This window comes from Symphodus melops (assembly GCF_947650265.1).
Source record: "Symphodus melops genome assembly, chromosome: 16".
Taxonomy (NCBI): domain Eukaryota; kingdom Metazoa; phylum Chordata; class Actinopteri; order Labriformes; family Labridae; genus Symphodus; species Symphodus melops.
In genome coordinates, this window is record NC_136706.1 from 17917443 (window position 1) to 17940340 (window position 22898).

The following is a 22898-nucleotide window of genomic DNA, read 5'->3' on the forward strand; positions in this document are numbered from 1 at the left end:
GGAAAAGCAGGATTTCTAGAGGACAACAGAGGAAAGGGAGAGCACTGATATGAGAATAAACATTTCAAGTTGTACTCATATTGTTAAGCTCAGATCATAGGTGGCACTATAGTTTAATGTAAACCATTTCAATGCAGAGCAATGTGTGCATTCTGCATGCAAGTTCTGAAACACATAACAGTAGAGTACTGATTGAACCCGTTTTATTGGACAGAAGTTATATCACATTGTTAGATGTTTCTGTATCAGAAGTGAAGCCTCAGACTGTTATTATGTTGGTTTATCTCTATCATCCCATCCCTTTTAAAGGATCAGTTCACCATAGTATCAGAATTATACCATTATGCTCACACTGCTAGCAGTAAAGCTAACAAAACAAGGATGTATATTGTGTTTTCATACCAAGATTCAAGATTTTTATTTGTCACATGCTCATACAGATGTGCAGTGAAATGTAAGGACTGTTCCGCAGGCCATGTAATAACAATAATTACAATAAACACTCAGTTTAGCAATAATAGAATATAAACTAAAGAATAAAAAGAGTTATTTGAATGTACAAAATATGAAATATAGAATACTGTAAACGGTTTAAAGTGTGTAAAGTGTAAAAGTGACCAGGGTCCAGTAAAAAAAAAATTAATGTTCAAGATTTACATAAAGATTATTGAATGTACACAAAAATATAGAGCAATGTCAAAAGAAAAAGTAGAAAAACTACTAAAAGAGGAGTAAAAAGAGGAGAAAAGATAACCGGGGACTCGCAGTATGGTCAACCTGGGCGAGTTTAATATGTATCTGATGGATTTCTACTGCAGGTATGGCTGGGGAGAAACAAGTAAACATTACATTGAGCTGACCCAGGATGCTGGCAGAGCTTCTGTGTGCAGGCTGTCCTGAACCACAAGGACTCCCCTTCTCTCCAAATCTCTCTATTGAGAGTCGCTGCCCCGTGCTATAATTGATCACAGGGCCCAGGCCATGAGCGTTCATCATGAAAAGGCCACTAGCCCTTTCTAATAACTGGGGGTCCGGCCAACCTGAATAACGTGTGTTTATCTCATGGTGACCTAGAACGGCACTTAAACAGGCGTTAGTAATTTGCCTTCAGTCTGACGAGGAGCACTTAAGAAGAAAGGGAAAAGGCCAACATGCTGTCGTTTACTAATCCTGGGGAGGTTTCTTTACTTCAATGTATTCCTCTACTTCTCTATCTTTTTGTCTTGAATTATTTCAGGCTGTTCTACCTTCTTTGTGCTCACACAGAGGTTTAGTACCTTATCTCTTCCAGACTTAAAGCGGGGAGCGTTGCTGTTTTTGTCGATGATAATTAGCTGATGATTCATCCTCACTCCGACGTATGAGGACAGCTTCTTTTTCGATCTTAAAAAAAATAAAATAAAAGTGGGACACTTGAGCAATTCATTTTTATACTGATCTGTATGAGTACCCAATTTTCCCCTCGGTTGTCACGCAGTGTAGTCTGGTTCAAGCAGCATAATGAAAAATTGAAAGGCAAATCTTTCGTCTCACCTCCTCGAGTGATGAAAATTTCATAGGACAGTATGCAAGCCTGGCATTTCTCTTCACTCGCCGGGATGCTCCACCAACAAAACTCTTTGAATTTCCAGGGAACGGAGAAAGTGTTGTTTGTGGTAGGCGTTTAAAAAAAAAAAAAAAAAATCCGCTTAAAGGGCTAAATGTTGTAATTTAAAATTCCTCCTCTTTCTTGGTGTTTAAAGTTTCCGTTTATCTTCTTATTTACTTGCCTTTCAAGCTGTGATGTTCACAGTCGAGGATGTGTCTGGCAGTCGAGTTGCTGGATATTCCCAGCTGGGCTTTTTGTGCTTTCTTGCACGAAGGTTCCTGATATTCCATCACAGGTCAGAGTGGGCCTCTCCATTGTGGCCCTATAACATCCTAAAAGCTGCTCAGTGACTTGAACAGTAAGTACAGTAGTGTGATGCTGGTGGATTGTTGCAGGAAGGCGTAAGCTCTTCTCCCCTTGTCATCTCCACAGACTGAAGCAACGAAACCAGGTCAGTGTAAACATGGCTAAGATAGCCATCCAACATTCATGAGGCTCGCCATGTTTAACGAGAACCCTGGGACTTGTATTCGAGTTGAGGAGGGGTGGCTCGACCGTGGCGCACACTGAAGTCCCCTTTTTTGTGTGTGTGTTTCTTTGTTTTGGCTGGGGCTGCCCTTTGGAATGAATGAACTGAAACTGTTTATGTGGGGTTTCTTTTTTAGAGGAAGTGCAGCTCATGAAAACTGTCGCGTTGAGCTGCGCAATCCATGTCTCCCACGGAGATCAGATGCTGAAATATTCATAAGGCGCCTGTTTTCTTCCCCCCCCGAAGAAAAAAAAATAGACTTTCAGTTTTTCAAAACAGTGTAGGCTTTGTGTCTGGTTGAAGTTTTTCATATCTTTGATACTCTGCAGTCAGTGTGAGTTTCACACCATAGGGAGGAAACGTGGGGTAGAGGAAGGGAGAGTCTTTGGCCTGTGTTTTATAAAAGGAGAGTTTTAGAGGAGGGATGTTTTCTCCTTCATCTTGAACTAATCTCCTCTTGAGAGCTGCCGTTGATGTCGGGATCCTCCGAGCTTTTTGCATCGATCTGTGGGATTTGAAGAAGGGAGTTGGGGAGAAGTTACTCGCTGTTCTTCTTTTTCTTTTGGTTAGAATGTAAGTTCACATAGGGATATTTAGAATTTAAGGATGTTTACTTGGATTTAAAATGATGCACACAAAAAAAAACATTGTGCACAAAGCCTTTGTTTACATACATGCATATCAAGGGTATACACTCCTGGGATTAGGGTAAATTGCTTGTTAGAGATTGGCAGGATTGTTTGGGACTTTTTTTTTCCTGCCCAGATGGATTTACATTTCAGTGAGCTAGTCATATTATATTTGAATGATTTCAATGTGACTCACATTAGTATTCCTCCACTGCTCATAAACTCCCCGTGGTCTAAGAATTATGCCTAGTCTGATTTATCAGTTGCAGACGAGGACAAGCAGCCCTTGTTTTTTTTTTGTTTTTTTTTGTTTTTTTTTGGGTTTAGCACTTAAACACAGAGATGATCCTTCAACAGGAAATCTCCTCAGCATCAGCAGTGTAGTGAGGACTAAGAACAAAGGGGTACAAAAACAACAGTCTTTGTTTCCTGTGTGTGGAAATGTTGAGATTCTCCTTCTAAACCTATGTTTACGCATCACAATCTACATTTTTTAGGGTGTGATATAGGTATTTAATAAAGGCTTTATTTGTGAAACACTTACTGAATAGATATTTTCAACAATTTAAATCTCTGTGGTTGGATTTTTTTTCCCCACAGCCTCAATAATTGTTTGTATTTTATAGCTCAGGCAAGCTAAGTGGCATCAACTTGTAATCGAGTATGAAGAGGTACATTGTTGAACAATCAGAGACATCTTTCGCTTTAATGGATTAAACATGCTTTTCCAGCTACAGTGTATGTCCGGAGTTAATCACGAATAAGATTGCTCTCTGGAACAAAAGCCCAGAGAAGCACTTTACTGTCTTACATCAGTGACATCAAAATAACAGAAATGTCCATTTCTCAGAACTCAGCCTTTGGCCATTTATCCAGCTTGTTATGCTCATCCCTTTTTTATTGGACTTAAGTTAATGTATGGAAAGGAAACAGAAAAAAAGACCTCCTTGGTCACCTCAACCTTAAAGAGATACTTCAGCCTGTTTCTTCTTTGGGCATTAAATGGTAAAGTGCAGTGTGTTCCAAAATGTTATCACCAACCAGTACTATGAACTGCTTGTTTTTTTAATCATTAAATGAAATGCATTCTTCCTTCTTAGACGTCTTTATCAGAGATGACAAATGTAATATAAGAAAAGTACATTCAATCTGCCGTTAGTAGTATTTGATGGTACTAAAATGAAGAAAGTCTTTTGTGTCATTGCTAAAGTAAAATATTACTTGTATAAACGGTATGCTGACTTCTACAAAGCCCTGCCCTGTCTGCTTAGAAAGTCCCGTTTTAGCGCCTAAGCACTTGTTATGTAGTGAAGAGTTTGTTGAGTGTCAGGAGGGGCCTCTTGAGCTCCACTCGCTGTCTCAGAGTGATTTGTGTGTCCACTAAAAGGTCCCATAAGAAAAGAGTCTGTGTAGTGAAAGTTGTTTTTTTTTTCACCAGCAGCTCTCTACAGGTATTTCCTCCACAAGTTGGAACAGAATCACTTGTTTGTTTTGTCTTCCTTCTTGCTCCTCTTTTGAGGATATTACTCACAGCCCAGCACTCAACTAAGTGTGAATGTGTTGTGGTGATAGGTGGCTCCAGGCTCTCATCCAAAAGACTTTAACAGATCAAATAAAAAAACACAAAATATGACACCTTTTCAAGCATCACTTTAGTTTCCAACGTTCTGATTCATTGATGTTTGTTTTACATTTTTCCTCAGCCCAACGACCCGGTGACTAATATCTGTCAGGCGGCCGACAAACAGCTCTTTACCCTTGTGGAGTGGGCCAAGAGGATCCCCCATTTCTCTGAGCTGCCACTGGACGACCAGGTCATCCTTCTACGAGCAGGTAGAAAATATTGTAAAAGATGAACACACGAAACAACCAACAAAAAAAAGGCAATTTAAAATGGTGAAGAAATTTAATCAGGACCTATCCAAACATGAATACAATCAATTAAAATAAAGGAAACTGGGAAGAGAACAGACGTAACTGGCAGCCTGTAGTTGACGTCCAATTCTGCATAAATACATGCACGGAATAACACAGGTAAAAGCTTTGTGGGTACTTGAATCAAGCCTTTGTTATCTGAACAAATGTCGCTAGATTAGTTTGATCTTTGATTTTTCTAGTACCGGGCCCTTTTTCACAGGTCCTGTACGCCCACACATATGTTTTCTGTTCCTGGCTGATTAGAACACTGATAAGTGAAGTTTGGCTGAGCTGCTGAAGGTGTAATGTAAAGCCCCGTTTTAGTGCCTGGTACAGCACAGCACAGCTCAGCTTTCCTTTCTGGAAACTGTTCATTTTTGGTTGTTGATAGCATCTGGAACTTCTTTTGGTTTCTATGCAGCTGAGACAATGCTACAAAAGTGGTGTCAAAAACCCACCACACACTGGCCAGACAAAGGGAAACCACACAAGAGTAGTCTCTTACTTGACGCGAGCCGTTAAAAATAGCTACAGTTGTCTTCATATTGGATGCCTTTTTTTCATGTGGTGTTGCTATGATGATCAACAAGCCCTGTCTGCGATAAAGTGCTACTACCTACAGTAGAAAACAAATTAAGAAATGAACTTTCGCCCCAAATTCCGGTCAAGCTGAGCTGTACAACATTGTGAAAATGACTCATAAGAGTGTGCAGTTAACTCTTAACGGCTGTTGGATAAAAATATGTATCTACTACTTTTTATAATGGCAGAGTTTGAAAATCCTGTCCAGATTTTCAAAGGTAAAATAAGATTTAGACCTCAACATCTCGTGTCCACCTTGCTCGTCTGCTTATTTCTAGAATCATAACTTATTAAGCCTACTAACCCTTGAACTCTCTCCCTTTTTCTTGATTTGAACGAGCAGATGTTTAATGGCAGTTAATAAATATTGTTGCTACTGTACAGTCAGACAAACACAGTGAAATGTTTGAGCTGTGGAAGGAACGGCTCGCACTAGACTCATCTGTATAAATAACTGACTGAGAAAAAGAAATGTCAGCCTAACCAAGGTCAGAACAGCTTGAACAGAGTGTGTGTATCTGCTGTATGTGGAAAAGAAAGCTAACCGCTCTGGATCACAGAAGCTGGAACGAAAAACAGATTGAATCATCTGTCACTTCTCTTACATCCACTAACATCACATGCAAGAGGGTCCTGTTGGGTTTTCCCAACACTTTGCCCTTGTTGCCTGCTTGTCGCTCCAAATCACACCATTATATTCAAAATCCACCTTAAGGGGGAAAGAAAGCTATTACACACCCATCCCAAAGCCTGAAAAAAAAAAAACCCTTCCATCACTTCTTATCCGTTGCACACACAATGATGGAGAGACGTCAGCAGAGCAGAGAGAGAGACATTATTCCGGAGAGCTCGTCTTTTCTCGGCTCTCAGGTTTTCTATAAATAACCGCTTTAGTTCTGCTGTATCACAGATAAAAGCATGCCGGCTCCTCTCATACCCAACTCAACTCCGGGGAGAAGAGGCGAGTGTTGCCAGGCAGAACAGTTAAAGGAGCCCTGTCACTCAAAAGGCTGCGTCTTGTGTCTTCAGTGTGCCCGGTGTCAAGCCCCTGCTTTGGCACATCAAGCCTGTTGTCTTTATTGTGATGGCAGGCGCAGTTCATCCCTTTTACACGCTTGTCTCTTCAGAAAGCATGATTCAAATGTCTTAGTAATAACCTGATGCCTGTGCGGGAGAAAGTTGCACGCTTTCACCGCCCAGCTTAATTGATTCATTGGAATTCCCTCTTTGTTGTCAGTTTCATTTTTCTTGAATGCTGTGAACTTTTGTACTGGGATTTGCTTCTTTTTTTTTTTTTTTTTTTTCTCCCCCCTCCCTCATACTTTTCCTCGATGTCTCTCTCCCCCGTCTCTGCTGCAGGTTGGAATGAACTCCTCATTGCATCATTCTCCCACCGTTCAATAGCGATTAAAGACGGGATTCTTTTGGCGACCGGGCTGCACGTACACCGTAACAGCGCCCATAGTGCCGGAGTTGGAGCCATCTTTGACAGGTACTTATTACAATATCACTAAATATACAGATTACTTTAAACCGCTAAACAAATAGAAGTTAACCCTTCTATTTCTTTAATAAAATAAATACGTTTTCAGCTAATTTAAACTTGTATTTAATGTATACATGTTAAATTGGACATTAATACGCTTAATCAGCATCAATGTCTCGACTGTGCAAACTCTATAAACCCGTTTCAGCCCTGGTCAGAACGGGCTGTTTCTGTGTCTGCAGCTTTAAATGCAAATAAGCTGTGTCTGACCACGCCCCTCTCTTGAAGGGCTTCGGTGGCTCGAGCTTTCTTGCACCATGCCCTTTTTGTTTACGGTGAGAATCGCAGACTCAGAGGCCAGAGCAAAAACCTGGCTGTGCGAGTGTCACCCACCTGGGCGAGGGGTTACTGCCCTTTGTGATGTCACTACAGGAAAACCTCCATACGCCTGTTTGTGCACACATTTTCTGAGAAGTGGAGCAGGCACAAGATGAAGAGGATGGACTTTTCACGTTATGGGGGGGGGGTGTAGACAGACTCAGGATGCATGCTTGTGTTAGAGATGGTGAGGTGTGTTTTGCATAATATTTTGCACAACATTTTTTATTAAGTATGTTAACTGGCAGACTTTTTCAATGACGACTGGTTACAGAGTGGTAACAGTCACATGTTATTCACTTTTTTAACCAGTAACACTTCTCCTAATTTTGGTTTGATAGGTTGTAACATGGTTTATTTTTGACAATACAACATCCTTTTAACAGTTATGAATTACTATTCAATTATCTTAAAAGTATTAGGATATTGTTTTAACGATTACAAAAGCTTTATTTGAAAATCTCACCGCCCCTATTAATGTGTAGATTTTTTTTTTACATAGTCAATTCATGATTGATGGCCTATGACATTTAGGTTACTATCTGTGAAATATAACACCTACAATGAAAGAGTGCACTTTTCCAAAAGGCAAATCAGAACAGGAGCTATTGATTGACTGCAGTGTATTAAATATGTACACCTGTATGCATCAGAGAAAACACAGAAACACTGAACAGCTCAGCTCAGAAAATGTAAAAAAAAAAAAAAAAGAAGAAGAAAAAAACAGACAAAAAATCCATAGACAAGTGACTCCAGTGAAGTGGAGTGTGTGTGGAGTAGACACCCTGGTGACTGTTATTGACATTCCAGGTGTCTGACAGACTGACAGACAGACGGTCTGCAGTGTCTGTTCTGCTGCATCGCACCTTGAGCTGAGGTGAGGGAGACAGTTTAAAGAGCTACAAAAGAAAGAAAAAAACAAAGGTTTCAATGAGATGCGTTTGTCTACAATTAAGGCAAAAAAAAAAGTTTACAATGAAACAGTTTGCAACCATCAAACTCTTTCTGCCATCTTTTCTTCTTCTCTTCTGTTGTATTTATTTTCCCCACTGATCGATAGCCTTTCTTCTCAAACACCAGCCTTCATAGCCACAGGATATGTTCCATCTCTGGCATAAATTGGTACACATCAAGACACACAGATCTGATAATGATCTCTCTCGCTCGCTCGCTCTCTCTCTCTCTCTCTCTCTCTCTCTCTCTTCACTGTACGAATAAAGACAGATTAAGTGAAACACTTGAGTCTTTTTCTTCTCCTTTTTTTCCTCTCTCTTTCTTTTATAGCCCTGTTGTTCCTCCTTGGAGCAAATTGAATTAAAATGAGCGAAGAGCCACAATTGACTTTACTATGCGAGGCAAGAAAAAAAACAAAAAAAAAACAACACGTGTGAGAGGGGGAAACACAGCGCCGAGTAGAGGGTGTGACCGAGTCAAAGAGGGGTGAGGAGTTCGAGTGACTCCACACGCCAACACTCCCACCAGTGATGTCACACACAGACAGTGGGAGTGCTGGTGTTCGATTACAGCGTGTGTTTAATCTGTGGCTTTCCTCTTATGAAAAAAACAGGTACTAAATATACTCTGTAGGGTTGTAAACTTTTCCACTGATATTACGGTGCCTTTGTGGACTGAGAGACTAGTTGTGTGTATTTGTTTTTTTGAGCAGGCTCGCCGTTAAAAACACATTTTTAAAGCCCCAGTCTGGATAACTTTTAGTAAGCTGAGTGTATCTTTAAAAATGCACCAATTAGACTCAAGTGTTTCCTGTGATCTTAACTTTTGTTTTCTCTCTCCTGAATTCAGATCAAATGCAAAAAAAAAAGAAGTCTACAAACCACAACAGATTATTCTTTTAACTTTGCCTTATTTTCAAAAGATGAGCCAGACGTGACTTTGTTTTCTCTTTGTTTCTTTTGTCTCTCTTGTGCAGAGTGCTCACAGAACTCGTGTCAAAGATGAGGGACATGCAGATGGATAAGACGGAGCTGGGGTGCCTTCGAGCGATAGTTCTTTTCAACCCAGGTAACTCTCCCTTTTCTATTCAACTTTTATTTGCTGCTTGCAGCTGAGAAGAGTCTGTGACTCTCAAGGCTGATTGGACTTGGTATTGTCAAACGTTGGCATTGTTGCTTTTATGAAAGCAACTAACCTGCTAACTTTTCAAGTTCCAATTTGACATGAAACCAAAAGGATCAGCTGACAACAAAGTCGAGGTCATCAGGGGAAGGGCGTACACGTTTTAGATGCCATACTAATCCAGCTGTAGCTAAAAGGGCCACTAAGCTGCATGTTAAGCATCCACAACACTGCTGACATATTTCCAATGAATGATTCTTATCTCAGAGCGCGATGCTGACAAACCAGCGTGGAACAGAGCAGTGAAGCTTTCAAAATAGGCTGCTATAGATGAGGAGAAAACATGAACTGACCTTCATACTGATCAAATAGAAAATGACCGAGAAGTGATTAGAAGCTTAAAGAGATAGTTGGGTGCTGTTGAGAGGGGTTGTATGAGGTACTGAGTGTCATGCATGGAGTCTCTAGGCTATACATGCCTGGAGAGAGTGACATGAGTCGTTAACCACGTTTGTCATTTTACTTATTTATTTATTTGAATTAGGACAATGCATATTCATCAACATGTCAGCATAAAGCAGCAATGTAAAAATGCCGGAGTTAGCACAATAGCTAATTTTCATCCGTAGTCCTAAGACAGGTGTAGCGAACATTCAACAAGACAGATACAAAAGAGTACATAATTCACAAGACATCACACATTACAAGTAGACCATACAAGTTACATATAAGACTTTAAGATCCGAGGGAAGGAGCAGATAATCTACGTGTGCGTGCATGTCTGGTTAGTTTTCAACCATTGTTTCAGTGACATGGGCTGGTAGCCTGTTCCATGTCTGCGTGCCTCTGATAGACCCCACCATTTGGCCCCATTTTTAGAAATCAATGACGATATACTGTAAATGTATGCTATGTTCGGATATTTTTTTTCAGCGCTACACTTACTGTCAATAACCTAATTAATTTAGGCAACACTTTGGCCCACCACACGTGTCCTCGTGTCAACAAATACAGAGACAGCACATACAACCAAACCCAAAGAGTTAGCAATTTGTACAGCGACTATGACGTGTTGGATACTTGAGGGACAGGAGTAGACAGATGGAGACTCAGCAGGTCTGAAAGAGAAAGAGGAGTTACCTAATGCAGGTGTGATCCGATACCCGCGAACACAGTACATCCAGGTCTTTCTGGATCAAAGAACGCCAGCGGCTCTCATTTGACTGCAGCCTGCATAACCGACCAGCCGCAGACCCCTGCTGTACTGAACGCTGCTGTTTTATTGACCTCCTTTCAAATTTCCCAAAATTAACACTGAATCGTCGTCAGAGGAAGTTTCTGTTTTCATTCTTTGTACATGTATCGCATGATAACATCACCTATAAATACTTGATGAATGTACACTGAGCATGAACAGGATGTCAGCCGGCTCGTCCTTAAACATCTGTTTATTACAATGATCTCCCAAATGGGATGCAGTCATATCACAGGATAACTAACAGTCTGTCAGGACTGGCAGCTCCTGTAACGACGTATGATGATGATTTCTATTCTTCGGAAAAAGCATCCTTTTTGTCAGGTTTTTATATTGGGGATTTGTTTGCCTTTATTTAGAGATGGGACAGAGGATATAGTCATAAGATCAGAGAGAGAGAGAGAGAGAGAGAGAGAGAGAGAGAGAGAAGGGAGTGAGCTCATGTGCAGGACCACAGCCTCTGCACATGGGGCATGCACACAAACAACAAAACAACAACAACAAAAAAGCCTCCTTTTGAGAATCTTTGTGTTTTCAAATCAGTACTGAGTGTATCCACTTTTTTTTTTTGACAAATTAAGAATCTATATTAGTACAGTTAATAAAAAAATAAATTAAGCTCATGTCAGACAGGCTACAGGCAAACGGGTAAATACTGTTACAGGACTTAATGCATTTCTTGAGATCTGTATAATACCATAATATAGTGCCACTCCTTCTGTAAGTGTGCAGTTGTGTATGCAAAGTATGCACACAAGTATTCTAAACCAGACCACTAATGTGACCCAAGATTTTAATGACTCTGGGCGGCAGCCTCCCTCCGTCCCTCTGGTGCCACTGTTATTCTGTTCATCAGAGACACAGTAATCCTCTGTGTTGCATATTTTGTTCCGGTCCCATCCAAGCCTAGTGGCCCCGGTTTTGCTTCCTCGGCTTGGTTCCTTATTAATTAGGGGTGCGAGACTAGACTGTTCTGACTGAGAAAGCAAAAGCTGGGGGCTTTGGAGGACAGGGTGGCGAGCCTCAAAAAGGGCCCTCAGCCCTCCCTTTCCCACACTGTGCGATCAAGTCCAGCCATTAACAACAAATGTTCATTCATTGTTGATCAACTGTGCAATGCTCTCGTCCGTCAGAAATCGAAATCAATGCGCCGTTTGTGTTGTTTATGAGAGAGGCGTCTCTCCAGTGAAGCCTAATTTAGCACAGCTTCGACATGACAGGCCTAATTGGAATAACCCAGAATGAGGTGACACATGTCCTCACTGAGTCTGTGGGGTTAAAACTCAGTATTCAACTCAGTCCGGCTCATCTCCCCCGTCATGCATTACTGCAAGTGGGCCCCTGAGGACATGACCCTGGAGACCCCTTCCAACCACGTTTTTGCTCTTATCGTCCGGTACATGCGAGACCAGTTCAAGTTTGATCACAACAACACACTTTGTGTTCTTTATGAACGAATGTTGCAAGTTGTGCATGAGCGAATAGATTTCCTCGAGGGTAACTACTTTATGTACACAGTTGAGTTTTCACCAGCTTAAAGTGACATCATTCCGATTAACTGATTTAAATATTGGAGAATACAAAAAAAAAAAAAAAGAAATCTTCAGAATGTTTACAATGCATGTTCAGGATCCCTCTCCTTGTTGCTTGTAATTGTTTGTTTTCTAACCATTATTTTTTGATGTTTCAACAGACTCTAAAGGTCTGTCCAACCCAGGCGAGGTAGAAGCTCTGAGAGAGAAAGTGTACGCGTCTTTAGAGGCCTACTGCAAACAGAAATACCCCGAGCAGCCTGGCAGGTATGAACACAAACACAGGAATGAGTGTGCAAGATCCCCAGACTCCGAGCTGAGTTTAACTCCACAGACAGAGAAAAAGCAAAAATAGTGTGATTCATGAGCTCGCATTTTTCTAAAAGTGCAACTCGTGCTCTTTGAAATGAGATTTTATCATCACTAATCTCCTTCTGCACGACCTTTCATGAGGTAAACATTTCTGTACGACCCACAATCGTAACATGAGCAAACTTTTTTACTGCTGCAGTAGCTTTGGTTCTATTGTAAATCTTTAAAGATTATCCTCTCATCCCCACCTAACGGGTGAATCAAACTTTTTTCTTGTGATGTGACAGGTTCGCCAAGCTGTTGCTGCGGTTACCAGCGCTGCGCTCCATCGGCCTCAAGTGTCTGGAGCACTTGTTCTTCTTCAAGCTCATCGGCGACACGCCCATCGACACGTTCCTCATGGAGATGCTCGAAGCCCCGCATCAAATGACATAATAGCAGAGTGCGGCTGAGCTCTCCACCCTCTGTATCCCTCCTCCACCATGTCTCCCGCCAGCCCTGGATCTGGAGCAGGGTCCTTTTTAACAACAACAACAACAACGAAAAAAAATCCTGTCTCCAACAAGGGACAGATCACGTGGTGACTTGGAATGGAGAACCGCTCCCTGTCTCCCATCCTCCCTTGTTCCCTTTTCTCCTCGGCTCCCTTTGATGTGTTGCAAAACAATGAATTCATCATGTCTTTGGGTCTGTTTTATACCTTGTAAAAATATATAAATAAGAAATATATATATGAAAAACTCACCGCAACACGAGTGACAGCAGTGGACTGAAATAAGGTCGGACAGAGGACAAAAAACGTATTGAGCCATCGTTTTCATCCTTGTTTTTAACGTACTCCTTGTCAACTAAAAGCTGAGATGATCAGGTTGAACACCCACAGTTTTGCTTGCAGGTATATTGAGAGAGAAAAAAAAACAACAAACAAACAGCCGTGATGTCATTTTTTTGGACACTCAGCGTTGTGATCGGGACAATCGTGGACTGGGAGAGCCTCAGGCTGTGTAGACTTGGACCTCAGCCCTCTCTCTCTCTCTTCTTCTTCAGGACTGGACTTCTTTTTGGGGGAGGGACAGTGGGGGGGACAGCACGTCTACTCAAGAAAGGAACTCGTCCGTTCCTGCGTGACTCGACTGAACATGTCAGGTCTTGCACTAGCCGTTTTTTTTTGTTTGTTTTTTTTTAAGCGTGAGCTTTTGTGGAGCAGAATTCAGAGGTGGGTTAACAGAAACTGCAAGTGCTGCAAAAACCTCAGGTCTGCCCAATTCCAACAGATACAACCATGTCTTACCCTATTAGCACTGTGCAACGTCCGTGAGGATGACATATTCCTTCACTAATCAGCCCGTCAGTTAACGTGAACTGATTGAACAAGAGTTTGGAGAGCTTGTTATGTACAATCGCTGCAGCACGTCTGCACACAGGCTGTTGTAAATTAGCCATACTTTAGCCTCATGCTACATGATGCTCTGAAAGGCTAGTAGCAGGAGCGGGAACAACTTCTTCTATACCGTTTTAAAACAAACTGGCTATGCCGAAAACCTCACAAGCGATCACAACAATCTAGGACGGCTGTAAAGTGAGCACGCGGTCTCGTCTTGTGAGGATGTGTTGTGGTTTCGCCGGTCGCCTGAGACCCATTTTGTCCCTCTCTCAAACATCTCCACTTCTCATTTCATGTGAATTTCAGCACACCATTTACACCTCCACACTCAGAAATCCCTCTGCTTAACGCAGCAGATGTAAGCTTTTCAAATCACCTCATATCTACCTGTACAGAGAGTTACAACCATACACAGTATTGACGTTATCAGTTTCTCATTTTAACAGCGATGCACTATTACCTCTGTCTCCATCCCTCTGACGTTCAAGTCTCTGACACTCATCTAACCATTTTCAGTATGCCGGAGAGTGCTTGTTGTTGCAGCAGAGCCATTATTTGTTTATTTGTTCGTTACTTGGCACTTAACCTCATGACAGTGGAGTCAGGTTTCTAATCGGAGAGCTGATGTTGATGTAATCGACCTCTGAGTTGGAATTTGGCCCAATCAGGAATGCCTAAACAGTTATCCTCCTCAGAGGCACATGCACTCGCTCTCTCTGCACTTCTCTGGACAACCAAGTGTCATTCACATCGACCTAAAATGTAAGATATCTCCATGTTGTGTATAAATATGCGTTGTGCTTATTTTCTGCTTTCTTTTTTTTTTTTTTTTTTTCTCCTTTCCCGTTTTCTTTAAATGCTGCAGCTGCTGCAAAACTATGCATAGAGTGCATTTCCAAAGATTGTCTACAGAGCGGGTGCATGAAAGTCTGGCTCGAACAGGTTTGATACCTTTTAAAAACACAAGTCTTGGAGGTGTGGGTTTGGTGTCATGTTTTTTTTTGTTTTGTTTTGTTTTTTTCTGGATGGGAGTAAATATCTTCTAAAGGTTATTTTTCCACTTTTCAGATCTACGATAGTCATTCTGCGCGGGGTAATTCAATCTGGACTGAAACACAGTAAACAATCAGCTGACAACATCCCCTCTGGTAAATGTTTAACAAACAGAGGAGAGCAGCAGACTTTAAATTGAGAGCCGAATGAACTGTTGCTGAGTACGATGTGAGAAAAAGCCACAAAAAAACAAATCACCTGATATCAGAAAGTGAACATTATGTTTAAAGCTACCTTTCATTCATGTATGGAGTCCTGAGAGTGCCACTTGAATAACCTTTTATTTATTGTACAAAAGTAAACATTTATATTAAATGGAAAAAAATTCAAAGATTCAAAAAAATCTGTATCTGATTACATTTGAAATATGCGCTCAAGTTCCCATATTAAAAGATGTAGAAATATATTACAAATAAAACTATGTCTTATTTCACCTATAAATTAATGATCGATCTGTAACTCTGAATAGAACACCGATTTTAAATAGGGTTTTGAGATTTGTTTCGTTAGATTTGTCTTGTTATTGAAAAAAAAAAAAAAAGCTTCAATAAAAGTGAAAAACTTTCAAATTTTTTTAGTTTTGCATTCTTTGCATTCATCTTTGACAATTATTGTCTCAAACAAAAAGTCAGATTGTTTTCGTGGCACCATCAGGACTCCATAGAGCGGTTGACTCCAGTCCTAACATCGAGCAGAATCAGAATCAGGTTTTATCGCCAAGTACATTTACAGTACAAGGAATTTGTCTCGGTGTATTAGTGCAAAAACAGTTAACAAGGGAAATACAAATATAACATAGAATTGGAAAAAAAATGCAAATATAAAGAATAATAAAAACCTTGAACATTTTTGAATGAATCTCTCACAGAAACTTTCAGACACCTCTGTGATACCTTTCCTTGATGAAAAGTCGACCTCGCTTTGTCTGAAACGTCACAGTGTCCACCTCACGCAGGACGGCAAGAACATGTTGTTAGTGTTAGTGGATGTTGAGGCTTTTTAAGAGCTGTGAGCTCCCTCTGGTGGTAGAGAAGCAGTGCTGCATCAGATGAGTATTTAAGTATTCAAGTATTTAATCAGCTGAAAACGTGGCACGTGTCTCACAACGTTCTCATCATCGTTTCCTCCGGCTTCGACAAAACCTCACGAGTCTGTTTGGCAAGAATTTCAGTGTGACTTATTGACTTGTTTGAATGATCCTTGACATGGAGGTGGCCTGTGTTCAAATAATCCATCCAGGGATAGAGAGTATTAACTGTCAGTTTACAGTATTTATACCCTGGATCAATCATTACAGCAAAGAGAAGCTTTACTCAGACCATTTTTCTGAAGACCGCTCAGATTTTTCAGATTTCTTTTTGGAGGGAATTTGCAAATGTTAATCCTGATTTGAAACCAATTTAGTGTTCATTATCTGACTCGGTGTCCCAACTTTAAGACAAACATCCTTCTATGCCCTTAATCTGATGTCTCCCCCTCTGAGTTCACTGTGATCAATGAGCGCAGGTATCTTAAGCCATAAGGTGGACGTTTATGTACAAGCTCCCTCCGCCCCTGCCAGAAAAATACAGACCGTAAGAACCTTAAGAGTGATCTTAACAAACATAGACTGGATAGCTACATGAATGCTTTATAACATAAAGCTCTATTTTGTTAATATGTATATGTGTATATATTTATAAATATATATTGTCAGAGCTGTTCCTCGAGGGAGACGAGTCTTTTAGACCAAACCGTTCCACACCAGGTGTTCTCTTCAACTCAGAGTTTTACGATGTTCTTTCTCTCATACATTTCTGAGGTGTTTTGAATTTCAGCCTGACTTTATAAAAAAAAAAAAAGAGTCCTGATCAACCAGCAGACACGCAGGTCTAAACAGACAAACAACAACCAGCTTTCCAGCAGTTTCTACAACCTCGAGAATTAAAAAAAAAAAAAAAGAGAGAGAAAAAAAGGCAAAACAGGTTCAGACTTTAAAGCCTCAAATGTTAGTTGTTGCTTTGCAATTGTGTTCAAAAAGTGTAATCAGGAAAAAGCTGAGCTTGTGACACAATCACTGCTTTCTTTGTTGCATAGACAAAAAACTAAATGTTCAAGTGAGAAAAAAAAAGATGAAAAAAAAAACACTTGGAAAAAGATCTATTTTTGTACAAAGGTAATTTTATCCCTCGCTTGTGTACTCTGTTTTTTTTTTCCTTTTCTTCTATGGCCTGTTGTATACATTGTGGAAAAGCTTCTTTAGCCGAGGCGAGGGACAATTTTCAGATTGAAAATTTAAAGCGATAGAAGTCGTTTGCTTTGGCGCCTCGGTAACTGTGTCGCTTTTACTTTGCCATTTTCAACCTGTCGCTGCAAGATGGGAACGTCTTCTCTCATGATTTTCTTTTTTTTGGTCTGTTTTTAAGAAGATGGATTTTTTTTTGTCATCTGTTCTTTGTGGGTTGTTCTCTGATGTTCTATCTTTCATTGACAGAAAAAAAACGGTTATTAAAAAAAACAAACTTCAAAGTGATAACAGTGGACTCTTGGTAATGTTTGAAGATGCGTGAAAAGGCAGGAATACCACACGACACTTTCACTCACGACTCAGCAGAATGAAACGTACAAAAAGGTGTTTTTATTAAGTGGCAGGTTAGTTATAGCTGTATAACGCAAACAGAGACTCCACACACATCCAGGGTTAACTACAGAGAAGAGACGCTGCCTGCTTCCTGTGACGAGCTGCGGCACAGAAGAGAACAAAACATACACAGCTATAAAAAAAAAATAATCAAAAAATCAAAATAACATGCCAATATATGTACAAAGCAAATCCTACAACACAGCTTGCATTTGGTCACTGTTGTAAACTGTAAAAGACATTTGAACACATGGGCGTATGCATCCCTAAAAAAAGAGAAGGTGATGTCTAACATTTGGATTCTTGGGGGAATCAGTTTGTTTTGTTCAGAGTGAGTCCTAACTTCACTTCAGATCCTTTCCCCTCACACTGACTGTAGATCTCATTATGGCACAAAGCACTTACTTGAGATCTGGCATTTGATACTTTTGGGGGGGGAAAAGACACCACTTAAATAAATTATAGAGTACAGAATACTTCTTTTTAACCCTTTTTAAACTAATTCTTGACAGGGGAAAAATCACAGCTCTACTTTCAAGTTACTAAGACAGCATTACACAATCAAAGAGACACATTCAAAGGCAGAAAGAACTCAAAGAAAGACCCCTTAACCATTACATTTATTGTACAAATACAGAAGAGCTGGTATGAAGCAGTGTCACAGATACTGTAGCACCAGAGTATCCACATAGAGAGCGTTTCATGAACAAACAGGGAACATCTCCGATGTGACAACAGGACAACATCCAGCGCAGCGTCTGCTTTTGTGATTTGATACTGTGTTTGGCTGATGGGTCTCATTTGGTTCTGCTTTGCTGAATTTCATTACCTGGAAAGCTCTCTGTACCCCGCGGGAGCTCTCGGTTTAAAAAACGAGTCCTCTTTTCTTACAACAAAAGGTAGAAAAAAAGTGTATAAAAAAAAAAAAAAAACACAAAAAAAAAAAAAGGAGGAAATATGAATGGCTCAAAAGATCCGAGAAGGCTTAGCAGTCGCTTTTCCATAGCTTGATGGTTTTGTCATTTTCTAACGCTGCGGACGCGATGATGTTCTCTGTCGGGTGGCAGGCGGTGGAAATGACGACGTCTAAAAAAGAGAAGGACACGTGTTCAGAATAGGCAGCTGCCTGCTTTGATCGTTTAAACTCTTTTATTCTTAAAAGTTAAACAGGTGAGGGTGCTCTGTTTCCTTTCCTCTGTGCTTTCAAGCAAACAAAAAAAAAATGAAAATAGTCAAAACACACGGTACCTGTGTGGCCCTGGAGCTTCTGCACAATCTCCTTTGTCTGCAGGTTCCAGATATAAACCATGTTGTCCTCGGAGCCCGACACGATCCACTGCGAGACATTCAAAACAATTCACTGGTGAGTAGCAGCATGACACGACACCGAAACTTTTGTTTTTAAAGCTCGAACGGAGAAACAAAAAAAATAAAACCTTGCGTTTAACATTTCAGTAAATCCGACATGAACAAACGACTGTTTTTACCTTTCCACCAGTGACGGAGAAATTTGCAAATATGCAGTACTTCTCGTTTTTATGTCCCGTGTACGTTTTCAAACACTGAAATGTAGAAAGAAGAGGAAACCAAAAAAAAAGTCACAAGTACAACTCAGAGTAGCACACTGATTTGACAATGTATGTAAATAGATGAGATGGCTTTAAATGCTATAATTCAATCTCACTTAAAACAGAGTTATTAAAAAAAAATGTCAATCACCAACATTCAAGATGAACTTTGTATTTTTTCAAACTGATATTCGAGCTTACCTTTCCCTTGCTGTAGTCCCACAGCTTTAGCGTGCTGTAAAGTAATCACAGATAAATCAGTGCTTTTCACTCAAACTAACCATGCTTTCACTCTTTTTCAATGGCTGCTGGCAGCAGAGTGGTTCGTGTGCTCCCCCCGATTAATGAAAGTAGTGATAGTGTTATACTGCCCCCTGCTGGAGAAGATGTGCAGAATAAATAAAGTACTTGAAAGGGGCTTTTTTTTTCCCTTTCACACTCACTTGTCCAATGTAGCCGCCAGGATGTATTTCCCGTTGGGGGAAAACTTCACAAACGACACGGGAGGGTTGTCATCATCTGTAACACGGACACAAGAACCGGAGCGTGAGACAACGTCCCCCCCAATACAGATTTGATAAAGTGGAAACTAGTACACGTCCTGCCATATCTTACCTATGAGTGTCTTTAAACACTGCCCCGATGCGGTGTCCCAGATTCGGCTGAGAACGTAAAAAAAAAATAATAATAATAAATGAGGGATGAATAAACACGTTTCAGACAGAGACAACAGACAGGACTACACAGTAAAAGATAATCACCACTCACATCAGCGAGATGCTTTCAGTATTATCAACTCTAACTTCCAATTCCTTGAAGAAAGAGTCTGAAAATGTCAACTAAACTGTGTTTAAATGTTCTGTTCACTGCCAGGCAACATCATTTATCCCTCTGTGAAAGACAAACTTCCCTCTGATTGGCTACCAAACAAATACATACTATAATGCCCTGTGCACACCTCGCATTATTTTCTGAGCATTTTTTTTCTTCCAATGAGGAGAGTGTTTGCAGCACCCAGCGTGCTCCGCCTTTTTTTTTTTTTTTTTTTTGGTTTTTTTGTGCGGCCGCTCCGAGAACTTTGTTAAAAACCGTTCAGCCTTTCAGACAGACACGTTGACGTCTTGTAACCACGCTCTCTTTGCTCTGTGTCGGCTGGACTGAAATGCATCTCGAATAAAGGATGTTTTGTGGCTGTTGCCATAGAGACAGGACGGAGGTGCAGCGCTTTTCTTTTCAGCGCACAAGCGCTTCGTGCAAAACGCTCCCGAGTGCACAACCAGCGCTTTTCTGCTCGGGAAAAAAAAATATGCTTGGTGGACCAAAGGCACCCAGACAAGCTCGTTTTGTTAAAAAGATAACATGAAAACTGAAGCGCGTCTCACCAAAGGCCGTCGTAGCTACTGGACACAATCAGGGAGCCGTCTCTGTTGAAATGAACCTGAAAAGCCGAGACAGATCGTTTACACGACGATTCAAACGTACTGAATCTCACATTTAGAAGAAGACGGTTCAAACACGACTCACGGCTGAAACCGGGTCCGAATGAGCCGGCAGTGTCTTCAAACATTTCCCGGTCTTCACGTCCCAAATCCGTACGCTCTCGTCAAACTGGAAGCAGAAGAACAACAAAAAAGTTTCTCTTTCTGCACAGAGACTTCTGTCCGTTTCCCGCCTCGTGCGTTTCACTCACCGATCCTGACACGATGAGATTGGACTGGGGGTTGAAGTTGCAGCAGAATACGTAGTTGCTGTGGCCTTTCAGAGTTTTTAAGCATTTCCCCTGAAGTGAAGAAAAAAACAAGCTGATCACGTTTGACTCAACCTCGCATTCAAACAGTGACTAAAATACAGATAGGTTAAAGAGTGTGCATGGATGTAATGTACATCATGTCGTTTTGTGTTTTTTTTTTAGTTTCACAAACACGACGGCCGTGCGTCTTCTCTCTTACCGAGCTGACGTCCCAGATCTTCAGGGTTTTGTCATCAGACGCAGACACCAGGAGGTTAGAGTCTGAGGACCAGGCCACGTCAGATATACCCTGCAGAGTCAAAACAAAGGAGCGGCATTCTTTAAAAAACACACCCAAAGGGGCAGAACGACTGCAGCAGCGAGGATGAGAGGATGTGGAGAACTCACGAGTTTGTGTCCAGAGATGGTTTTCTCAAACTTTCCATCGAACGCTCCCCAGATCTTGATGAGTTTATCAGCGGCTGGAAACATCACAGATAGACTTCCATGAGCGGAGGTTTATTTTAAATCAGCAGGGAGTCAGTGAGGACTTTTCATTGGTCAATTCAATACATTTGACTTTTTGTGGAAGGGATGAAGTATGAATGAATTCAGGTTTCTTCTCAAGAAAAATGCTAAATATTATCTGTGTCCAGTTTAAAAAATATAAAATAAAATATATATACGTCTTCCTTTTTTGTGACAAAAAAAATAGCAGTAGAGAAACTAAAGGAGAAGCAATAAATTAGACAAATAAATTGTTCTTTGCAGTCCTTATTGTACAGTTTATAAGCTGCAGAGGAATGAAACAGTGAAAATATAAGGAATGAAATAAACTCTTACATGAGCTGGCGAGCCATTCTCCACTCGGGCTGAACTTGACGGAGGAGACCGCCTTCGTGTGGCCTGCTAACGTGAACTTCAGGGTGTAGTTTGGTTTGGCTGGTGCAGACTGGAAATGTAATGGAAATTAAAAACACACACAGCATTTAAAAAACTCTCTCTCCCGACTGAAGTCTGAGGAAATGAGAACACATTTAATTCAATAAAATGACATCAAAGAAGAAATGTCCAGAGAGCTCCAATCCAACAGATGAATCACTGCAGCTGGAATAACACAGAAACACACACAGCTGAAATCCACACCTTGCTCTGACTGGCCGATGCTGATGGGACAACTGGAGGTTTTGTGTCTGTGTCTGGTTTCTTATCTTCTGTTGCCATGGTGACGCCAAGAGCATCTAATGAGTCAACTCCTGACAGAGGTGAAACACACAAGAGGATTTTAAAAAATGATAGCAATTTCTCACTTTACATTCACGTCTAACGTACTGCATATCTCAGGATTGTTTTTTTAAAAAAAAGACTAAAACAAGCAGGAGCGAACACAGTCAGATTATAAAGGAGACGATCATAACTCAGTGTAATAAAACAACACTTTATACTATACAAACAATGTGTAGACCAAAGGTGTGTGTGTGTGCATATTACAGTGGATTTAAAGCTATGTCTCTTCGAATGAAGATCTCTTTGTATTAAAGTCCCTCTGCAGCGTGTTTCTCCTTTAACCTATCATGTAGCCTGCATAGCTTACTTAGCATTTAGCTTGCAGACGATTATTTGTCGTGTTTAGATGAACTAAATTACACAAGACATCATACATCACACGTAGATAAGAGCAGTAGATCTACCTAAATATCATTTACTTCAGTTTAAATACATTCCATATGAAAACGAGGAAGAGAAACAAAGGGCTCTTTAATGAGAATTAGAAATGAAACTCGAGACTACATTATCCTACTGTAAAGACACATTTAATTCAACGTGAAAAAGGTAAAGCCCGCCGCAATAAGACAACTACATGGTTTTATTTCGTGGTCTATGTGCAGAGCTTATGGCAGTCTGATCATGTAGCATTGGTGCTGTTGACAAACTGTAAAGGAGGGGGCCCTCCATTCAAACAATGAGAAACCATTAATAAAAGCGATACTTACGAGGATTTAAGGCAGCTAAGTGGTTAGCTTGTTGCTGCTTTTAGATTGGTAGCGAAAAAATACCGTGCAGTTCCTCAGACGATCATTGAAAACGTTTAAATCAATAAGCTTGCGTCTGGTTTTTTTTAGCTGTGAGGAGAAGCGGGGAATGTGGTGTCGTTGTGCTTCTCTGCGCATGCGTCTTAGCCAATGAGACTACGGAAAGAATTGAGGGACAGTAATCGCTAAACGCAAGATAACTTGTCATTAGTTCTGAAACCTTCAAG

At 40.7% G+C, this 22898-nt stretch overlaps 2 protein-coding genes across 6 annotated transcripts in view; one reads left to right on the forward strand and one right to left on the reverse strand.

Annotated features, from left to right (window-relative positions):
• rxraa (retinoid X receptor, alpha a) overlaps window positions 1-12964 on the forward strand; it is a 100975-nt gene extending 88011 nt beyond the window's left edge. For all 5 annotated transcript variants that reach the window (XM_079363667.1, XM_079363670.1, XM_079363669.1 and 2 more), the window contains 5 exons: window positions 4450-4579; window positions 6605-6737; window positions 9040-9131; window positions 12134-12239; window positions 12572-12964. In XM_079363667.1, coding sequence (XP_079219793.1) covers window positions 4450-4579; window positions 6605-6737; window positions 9040-9131; window positions 12134-12239; window positions 12572-12719 — 609 coding nt within the window. In that variant the 3' untranslated portion in view covers window positions 12720-12964. The remainder of the gene's footprint in view (window positions 1-4449; window positions 4580-6604; window positions 6738-9039; window positions 9132-12133; window positions 12240-12571) is intronic.
• Window positions 12965-17318: 4354 nt separating this feature from the next.
• wdr5 (WD repeat domain 5) lies at window positions 17319-22817 on the reverse strand. Its single transcript, XM_079363682.1, has 14 exons — window positions 22633-22817; window positions 21785-21894; window positions 21482-21590; window positions 21047-21120; window positions 20859-20948; window positions 20600-20689; window positions 20434-20517; window positions 20292-20347; window positions 19525-19571; window positions 19353-19428; window positions 19111-19144; window positions 18829-18903; window positions 18590-18677; window positions 17319-18427 (listed from the first exon to the last, which is right to left on the reverse strand). The coding sequence occupies exons 2-14, from the start codon at window positions 21860-21862 to the stop codon at window positions 18327-18329; spliced, it is 1002 nt and encodes a 333-aa protein (XP_079219808.1). The 5' UTR covers window positions 21863-21894; window positions 22633-22817; the 3' UTR covers window positions 17319-18326.
• Window positions 22818-22898: the final 81 nt, after the last annotated feature.

Coding starts and splice junctions, on each gene's coding strand:
- wdr5 (XM_079363682.1), bottom strand. CDS start 21,862: ATGGCAACAGAAGATAAGAAACCAGACACAGACACAAAACCTCCAGTT. Junction 18,904..19,110: donor GGGACTACAGCAAGGGAAAG/GTAAGCTCGAAT, acceptor TCTACATTTCAG/TGTTTGAAAACGTACACGGG. Junction 18,678..18,828: donor TCTCCGTCACTGGTGGAAAG/GTAAAAACAGTC, acceptor AATGTCTCGCAG/TGGATCGTGTCGGGCTCCGA.